The following is a 9,267-nucleotide window of genomic DNA, read 5'->3' as shown; positions in this document are numbered from 1 at the left end:
AACACCCAGTGCTCATCACAAGTGCCTCCTTAACATCCACCTCTTATTTAACCCATCCCCACCCCACTTCCCCCCAAGTAAGCATGGTATGACTTTGATCTTTTTTAATTTGTTGAGACTTGTTTTGTAGCCTATTACATGATCTCTTCCAGAGAGGGTTCCATGGGCACTTGAAAGAATTTGTATTCTGATGTTTTAGGATGGAATGTTCTGAATACATCTGTTAAGTCCATCTGGTCCAGTGTGTCATTCAAAGCCAGTTTCCTTATTCATTTTCTGGATCATCTGTCTGTCCATTGATGTAAGTGGGGTGTTAAAGGCCCCTACTACCACTGCATCACTGCTGTTTATTATTAAGTATTCCATGTACTTGGCTGCTCCATTGTTGAATGCATTTACAACTGCTTTATCTTCTTGTTGGATTGGCCCCTTAATGATTAACATAGTGTTTTTCTTTGTCTATTGTTACAGTCTTTGTTTTAAAAGTTTATTTTGTCTGATGTACCTGCTGCTGCCCCAGCTTTCTCTTGACATCCCTTTGCGTGATAAACATTTCTCCATCCCCTCATTTTCAATCTGCAGGAGTCCTTAGGTCTAAAATGAGTTTCTTGTAGGCAGTTATAGATGGGTCTTGTTTTTTAGCCCCTCTGTCATCCTATATTTTATCTTTAGAGCATTTAGTCTATTTTTATTCAAAGGAATTATTAACAGATATGTATTTATTGTCATTTTATTACTTTTGTAATTTTTTCTGAAGATTCTGAAGATTGTTTCTGAAGAGTCTTGTCTTTCTCCCTTTCTATGGTTTGCTGGTTTTCTCTGGAGATATATTTGCATTTCTTTGCTTTTTTCTTTGCATATTTATTAGTGGTGTTTGACTTGTGGTTACTGTTTGGCTTGTATATAACATCTTCTGCATATAGCAGTCTACGTTACACTGATGGTTGATTAAGTTTGAACCCATTCTTTACTTCTCTCCCCACCCATATTTTAAGTTTTTTAAGTTCTGATTTTACTGCCTTTTATTTTGTGAGTCCCTTGACTTATAATTTATAAAAATATTCATTTCTACTGCTTTTGTGTGTCCTGCCTTCAAACTGTCACTCCTCATCTCTCCTTTCCGCTCATCAAATTCCCTATAATATTTCTAGCAGAGCTCATTTACTAGTCATAAACTTGTTTAGTTTTTGTTTGTCTTTATCTCTCCTTCTGTTCTAAATGATAACCCAGCTGGATAGAGTATTCTTGGCTGTAGATTTTTTCTGTTCAGCACTTTGAATATATCAGGCCTCTCCCTTCTGTCTTAGAAAATTTCATTGAAATTCTACTGATACAGCTTTATAGGGTTTCCCTTGTGTATTACTGTCTTCTTTTTTCTTGCTGCTTTTAAATTTTTTTATTTATTGCTATATTTTGACAGTTTAATTACAGTATGCCTTGACGCAGATTTACTTTTTGTTGATTGTTGGGGGCATTCTCTGTGCCTTCTGGATCTGGATATGTGTTTTCTTTCCCAGATTAGGAAAGTTTGCAGCTAATATTTCTCCTCCCTTTGTCCTCTCTTCCTCTTTTGGTACTCCTATAATATGAATGCTACTATGTTTGATAGAAACACCGAGTTCCTGAAGCCTAGTCTCATTCTGCATAACTCTTTTCTCTCTTTTTTGTTCAGCTTGATTACTTTCCATTGCTCTGTCTTCTAGGTCATTAATTTGTTCTTCTTTTTTTGTTTTTAAGATTTTTATTTATTTACTTGACGACACAGATCACAAGTAGGCAGAGAGGGAGGCAGAGAGAGAGAGAGGAGGAAGCAGGCTCCCCACTGAGCAGAGAGCCCAATGTGGGGCTCGATCCCAGGACCCCAGGATCATGACCCGAGCCCAAGGCAGAGGCTTTAACCCACTGAGCCACCCAGGTGCCCCATTAATTCATTCTTCTGCTTGCAACCTGCTGTTCATTCTGACAAGCATGTTTCTTATTTCGTGTATTGAGCCCTTTGTCTCTGCTCTGTTATTCTTACCTCTGATAAGGGTCTCACTGATGTCTTCTACTCCTTTCTCAAGTCTAGTATCTTTATGATCATTACTTTAAATTCTCATCATGTGTGTTAATTATATCTGTTTCACGTAGGTCTCTTGCCATGGTCTTGTCCTGTTCATTTATTTGGGACAAATTCCCCCATCTTCTCATTTTTCTATGACTCTGTGCTTGCTTCTCTGTTAGGAAAGTCAGCTACATCTCCTATTCTTGGGGAAATGGCCTTATGAAGAAGAGGTCTTTAGTGCCCAGCCATATAGTGTCCCCAGGGCCTGTTGCTTCAGGAAGTGTCTCCAATGTGTGCTTCACATGCTCTGCTGCTGTGTTCCAGCATTTTATCCTTCAGTCTCTACACAGGCTCTTTTTGCCTGTTGTGGCAGTGTTTGGTCCCTTGTCTGTGGCAAGTTTTAACTATGTGTGCTCTGGTCTGCTTATGTTTACACTGGCCTCTGGAACGAAGGCCCTCAAAACTCTCAGGTCAGGAAATGCAGTGTGGGCAGGGGTTTGGACCTGTGTAGTCAGGGAGGGGCCCAGCCATGCTGGGACAGAAGTGTAGACTGGGAAGGATGGTTCCACTGGAGCACAGGGGCAGGGCTTGATGTAAACAAGGTAGGTACCCAATGTTGGAACTGTGCTGGTTCCCAAAGGTGGCTCTGTGTTTAAGCTGAGGGTGAAGGAGGAAATGGTGCCTACCAGTTCCTTTGTCCTTAGAGGGTCCCTCCAGGAAGGCTGCTCTCTGGGACATGTTCTGAGATTAGCAAATAACCTCCCTTAGGTTAGGCACACCTCAGATGACCACTGTTTCCATGCTGTATGTCCACAGATTGTTTGCTTTCCTTCTCTCCAAGAGCACTGCAATGTCCCCCAGCTCTTCCTAAGCCAGGCTGCTGACCTTTAGAACTCTAGCAGTTAAGCCCTTTGGTTGCAAGAACTCCCAAAGCTTCGGCCCCTCACTTCCCAAGCCACTTGCTATGGGGATTCGTTTTCCTCCTGCGCTGCGTTGCGCTGCATTCGTGTGTCTCATGCCCTTTCTGGCAACCACAGTTCCAACCCCACCATCCTGGCGTGATCCTTTTCTCTCCCGTACTGCATTTCCACGCTTCTTACCTTCTTTAATGTGGCCTCTTCTCTACCACTAGTTGTCGAGTTTGTTTCACCCATCTTCAGGTGGATTTCCGGAGTATTTGGGATGACTTGATAGTTCTCTAGTTGTATGCATGGGATGAGGCGATTCTACGGTCCTCCTACTCCACCGCCTCCTACTCTACCACCATCTGTATAACTTTTTAACTTTAATTTGTTGCCATGTGCGAGTATTATTTATTCAAAAATTGATCATGTTTGGTGAAAATAAAGTAAAATCAAAATTTAAAAATGAGGCCCTGAGGAAAATACATGCAAGAAATCATTGGGAAGGGACGCGGCGGAAAGAGGGAGAAAAGAAAGAAAAGAAAATGATGAGCACTCCAGTTTCCAAAACCATGGGAAGATCCCTCTCTTGGGTTGGCCCGTCTCAGCTCTGACTCTGTTCAACCACTCATGAGTAGCAGCCGGCACTTGACTGCAGACTTTCCTCTTCTGTGAACGGCCTTGCCCTGTCCCCTCACCTGGTCTTCAGCGACTCCTCTAAGCAGTTCATTTTCCTTCTTCCTGAGATTTTCCTTCAAGGCCTTGGATAGGAGCATTTTCTAGAGCTTAGTGGCGAGTCCTCAGTATTTCAGATGGTTCCTTGATGACATATTTCACTAATGTCTTATTTATAGGTGATTCACACAATTATACCTTCAACATTTGTCTACCTTCTGTCATTTGTCTCTTGTCTTCCCTTTCTCTTTTTCACCTCTTTCCCTTCCAGCATGTACCCATTCTGAGTGCCTACGATTTCCACCGATTGTTGTTTAAACACCAAACTTACTATTCCCTAAACTCTCCTGCTTTCATGGTTTACATATGTTCATGCAACACCTTCAAAATTAAATGTCAAATTCCTCAAAGCTAGGAAGATTTTTACAGTTGTCTTAGTATCCATCCCTTCCTTCTATCCTTCCTCCTGCCAAGAGCAGCGAGCTGTATTAAATTCTTACCCAGTAAATTCTTAATGAATATTGTATTTTTATAAATAAACCATTCCCTCCTCATATAACCACCAGATTTAATATATAGTTTAGCATGTATAATAGGATATATAAAATTTTTATTTATGATTTATTGATTTATAACCATTTTGTCATCTTATGTAAATTCTATCCAACTTTTAGGACCAAGTTTAGATTCATTACCACAACCCACTCTTCCTCTACTTCTCTCACGCACCGTAAATTCGTTCTTTGTTCTTTGTTCCCTCCACTAACTTCAAGTACCCTGAAAACAGGAATATATCTTCTCACTTCCTTCATCATACCCACACCAGAACCTGACCCATAACAGAAGCAGATCAGCATTTGTGTGGAGAGATGATCATGTGAATCACTTACCAACGTGGCGCCTCCCAACCTGCACCTACTCCCACCGCGCCCAACACTCATACACACGCACTTCCTCCTCAAACTGGGGAGCAGTGAAGGAATTCTGTTCTTAGCCTCACAACAGGGTTGTTCCAGCAGAAATGCAGGAAGAACAAATGATAGAAAGCAATTCTTAGTTAATTACTTTAAAATTAAGTTTTAAAGCCCACAAACAACAAAAAATCAGAAAATCTACAATGTGCAACATAAAAATGCATGCTTTAACCAGTGTAAGGTGATGAAGAAATTAGCTTTCCCATTTAAGAAAAACTATTTTTTTCAAGTTTTTATTTACTTATTTGAGAGAGAGAAAGAGAGGCATGAGCGGGGGGAGAAGGAGGCTCCCCACTGAGTCACCCAGATGACCCTAAGAAGAAACTTAAAAAAATAAAAAATAATAGCTTAAGAAGCCTATGTGAGTGTATTAGCAGGGACTCCACTTCCTATTAGCCCCACTCTGAGTAGGTATAAATAGAATTTCTAGTATATTTGAGGACTATAAGCTTATTCTGTGTTCCTCATCTGTTGCCTTGGGGGGAAGCCTGCTATCAGGCTCCAAATAACAATGGCATGAGAGGACAGAGGTGATTTCACGCACACTTGGGAGTTCAAGAAGTACGAAGAGCCTTAAGTTAAACGAGTGAGTGAAACATCTTCTCTTTTAAAGAGGACAGGCAGAAAGGAAGTAAATCCACTAAGTATATTGCAAAACTATTAAATGAAATTTTTGCCTCCAGATCGACTGGAAGTTCAAAATAAAGTTTAGTTTGAATTACAAAAAAAAATACACAGTTACATTACACATCCAAATTTATTGCCTAAGAAATATCATACTCACTATATTTTTTGACTAAGCGACTAATTCATTTATTAATAGATTCATAATAAAATAAAAGTTGGAGCTAGACTCAAAAGTTGAAGAAAAAATTTCTAAATGGCCCTAAGTCCATTTTAAGAAACCTATTGAAATAGTCATAAAATTTGGGGCACGTGTGTGGCTCAGTCAGCTGAGCACCCACCTCGGTGGTTCTGGCTCAGCTCATGATCCCGGGGTCATGGGATCGAGCCCACAGGAGACCCACACTCAGCGTCGAGTCGGCCTGTCCCTCTCCCGCTGCCCCTCCGCATCCCCCATTTGCACTCTCTTACTCTCTCTCTCTCTCTCTCAAATAAATAAAATCTTTTTAAAAAATTCATAAATTGTAAATAATAATGTAATTTCATAGATCAGGAATAACTTACTCAAAATACAATGCTTATTAATAAAGTTCAATTTCATACCTATAAATATAACATTCAGATAAGAAAAAGAAAATATATGTGATTGTATAACATAAACTGGATTATTGTGTACTGGATCGTATCTTTAGGGCATTTATCAATTTTCTTACACAGTCCAGGAGGCATAGAACACAGGCAGATGAGAAGACAATGATTTCAAGGCCACAGATCACAAATTTACTATCTTGAGTCTTCACAAAGCTACTAATCACCACCATTCACAAAGCTTTTGAACTACATAGTCTTTAGGTAATCAATTAGGAAACAGCCACAGGACTGTTGAAGAAGGGTGTAGACTGTTGTAAAGGTTTCAAACCTGCAAAGCGTGTTCAGATATGCCCTAAACAAAGAGACTACTTTGCTTCTACCTGTAATTTTTCTCCTGATTTTACCAACATCATTCTGTCAACTCAGAACACTAAAACCACGATGATGGGGAAATATCAGTCATTTGTTTCCTTCTTACATTCTGATTTATTAACCCAGAGCACGGCTGGATGATTAACTACTCGTCTTACTTCAAAATGTTCCAGTTGTGTCCTCACCGCCAGAATTTTTTTTTATTTTTGATTTATAACTTTCCTGGCAAGCATATTATTAACTTTACATCTCTGTAGTTAACGGCCAAATGTGAACAATAAGTTATTCAACGGATCGGCTTCCCTGTTCTGAGTAAGCCTCATTTTCAGTTGGTGAGGAAACATTCAGTGGAAAGTGCTAACTGGTAGTAGGAAAATACTCCGTATTTTTAAATTAAAAATCCAAACTCATATCCAGGTCAATAATTAAATGTTCTAAGCCTGGTTGAGGTAAATTTTCATTTCAAATATTTTTGAGAATGTTTTCAATATCACTGAATAATATTTAGAATCCATTTTTTCCCCAAAGATTGTATTTATTTATTGGACAGAGACACAGCGCAGGGAGAGAAGGGGAGGGAAGCAGGCTCCCCGCTGAGCAGGGCGCCCCATGCGGGGATCGACCCCTGAACCCTGGGATCATGACCTGAGCCCAAGACAGATGCTTAACGACTGAGGCACCCAAGCGCCCCTATTTTTAAGTGTCAATTTAAAGTCAGTAAAAAAGAAAAACAAAAATTAAGTTACTCTTTTTAAACATTTTACTTATTCACTTGGCAGAGAAAGAGCCCGAGCAGGGGATGGGAGAGGGAGCAGCCGGGCCTGGGGCAGCGGGAGGCCCGCGGGGCGGCACCGGACCGGGTCACCCCTGAGCCCGAGGCAGACGCGCCACCGACGGAGCCCCCGGGCGCTGCCGGAACCCGGCTGTGACGCCGCGCGACCTCGAAGGGGCCGCTGGGCGCCCCGTGCAGCCGTCGGAAGCCGATCTGTCGGTCTCCGCACAGCGACGGCCATGGGGGCCTGAGGCCCCGCAGGAGCCCGAGCCCGGCAGCGACCGGAGAGCGCTGCCCCCGCGGACGGCCTCGCCTCGCGCCGGCCCCGACGACGCGGACGGACGCCCGCAGCCCGCTCCGGGAGCTGCCGCGGACGCTCAGGGGACGGTCCGGCAGCGCGGCCGCAGGTGCTGCGGTGCGACGGGGGAAGCGGGGCAGCCCGGGGGGGTTCATGGACTCGGGGCCAGGCGGGCCGGGGCTGACGCGGGGTCAGTCTGCGGACGTGGCACCGCCTGGGCTGCGGGACGTCGCGGCCCCGCAGCTGGACGCTCGGCTCGGCCGCTGCTGGACGTCGCGGCCCCGCAGCTGGACGCTCGGCTCGGCCGCTGCTGGACGTCGCGGCCCCGCAGCTGGACGCTCGGCTCGGCCGCTGCTGGACGTCGCGGCCCCGCAGCTGGACGTCGTGGCCCCGCAGCTGGATGCTCGGCTCCGCCGCTGCTGGACGTCGCGGCCCCGCAGCTGGACGTCGCGGCCCCATAGCTGGACGTCGCGGCCCCACAGCTGGACGTCGCGGCCCCGCAGCTGGACGCTCGGCTCGGCCGCTGCTGGACGTCGCGGCCCCGCAGCTGGACGTCGCGGCCCCACAGCTGGACGTCGTGGCCCCGCAGCTGGACGTCGCGGCCCCGCAGCTGGATGCTCGGCTCGGCCGCTGCTGGACGTCGCGGCCCCGCAGCTGGACGTCGCGGCCCCACAGCTGGACGTCGTGGCCCCGCAGCTGGACGTCGTGGCCCCGCAGCTGGATGCTCGGCTCCGCCGCTGCTGGACGTCGCGGCCCCGCAGCTGGACGTTGCGGCCCCACAGCTGGACGTCGCGGCCCCGCAGCTGGACGCTCGGCTCCGCCGCTGCTGGACGTCGCGGCCCCACAGCTGGACGCTCGGCCCCGCAGCTGGACGTCGCGGCCAGGCCGCTGCTGGAAGCGTGAGAAGGAAACACATCTTCCTTCCGTGGCGAACGTCCGGCCGAGCCCCGGGGGCAGCAGCGGAGTCCCGAGAAGGGAAGATGCTCCGCGTCGATTCCGGAGACTTGAGAACCTCGAGTGCAGGCTCAATGGGCTCAGCCTCTGCCTTGGCTCAGGTCAGGGTCTCAGGGTCCCAGGTCGAGCCCCGCACCGGGCTGTCTGCTCAGCGGGGAGCCTGCTCCCCTCTCTCTGCCTCTGCGACCTCTGTCCCTCCGTCGTATCAGACTGGAAGGGGCTGCGGACATTTCTGTAGTTGCGTGAGAAGGAGTGCCCGGGAGAGAAAGACGCGCTGGTGCCCAGCGGCCTCCTCCGCAGGCCGCGGCCGCTCGCCGGACACACCACGGGCTCTCTGGGACCCCCGAGGCGGCCAGGAATCCCGAAGTGCAGAGGCCGCTGGCGGCGCTCAGTTGTCGGAGGTCAGATGCAGGTGGTCACCGTCACTGGCGCCGTGGCAGAGAGGCATCCCGGGCGCTGACCCAGAGACAACGATCGGGAGGACCAGTAGACCGGGTTCCTAAGAGCAAACCAGCTAGCAGTAACAAAGGAGGTTTTCAAGATGATGGATATGTACCAGATGGACAGGTGGACAGGTAGGTAGGTAGGCAGACAGACACAGACAGACACACAGAAAGATGACACACAAATTCAAAAGAGATCTAGAATGGACTAGCGGAAGAATGGCATCACCTGGCCCGATGAAAACAGCCTCTCTCACCTACATTCCACGCTGAGCCAGCTCTTAAGAAAGAGCTCATCAGTGAAGAGGTCCTATCTCCCTAAGAAAAGACCCTAAAATACCAAAGCAATTCATGGCAGCGATTCCTTCCCCAAAGTGACCTAGGGTCATTTATCAAATAACTTTGCATTAAAGAAAAGGGAATTGGGATTTTTTGAGGGCTACTTAATTCAAGATCTAAGTGGACTCTGGTAACAGAGACCACAATACAACACCCTACACCAGGTAAGATGGGAAATCAAGAATAATATTGTATTCCTGGTGGAATGACAGAATTTAGAGTCAACCTCAAAGACAAAAAACTACAGGGATGGTGTTTCCCATTAAGAATCCACCTAAG

The 9,267-nt window shown here is 46.6% G+C and overlaps 1 protein-coding gene across 1 annotated transcript; it reads right to left on the bottom strand.

The window, feature by feature from the left end:
- Nucleotides 1-7,403: 7,403 nt before the first annotated feature.
- Nucleotides 7,404-8,168, bottom strand: LOC131827985 (histone H1.01). Its single transcript, XM_059168899.1, has one exon. The coding sequence runs from the start codon at nt 8,166-8,168 to the stop codon at nt 7,404-7,406; it is 765 nt and encodes a 254-aa protein (XP_059024882.1).
- Nucleotides 8,169-9,267: the final 1,099 nt, after the last annotated feature.

The sequence above is a fragment of the Mustela lutreola genome, chromosome 3, assembly GCF_030435805.1.
Source record: "Mustela lutreola isolate mMusLut2 chromosome 3, mMusLut2.pri, whole genome shotgun sequence".
Classification (NCBI taxonomy): Eukaryota; Metazoa; Chordata; class Mammalia; order Carnivora; family Mustelidae; genus Mustela; species Mustela lutreola.
This window is presented reverse-complemented; position numbering and strand designations above follow the sequence as displayed.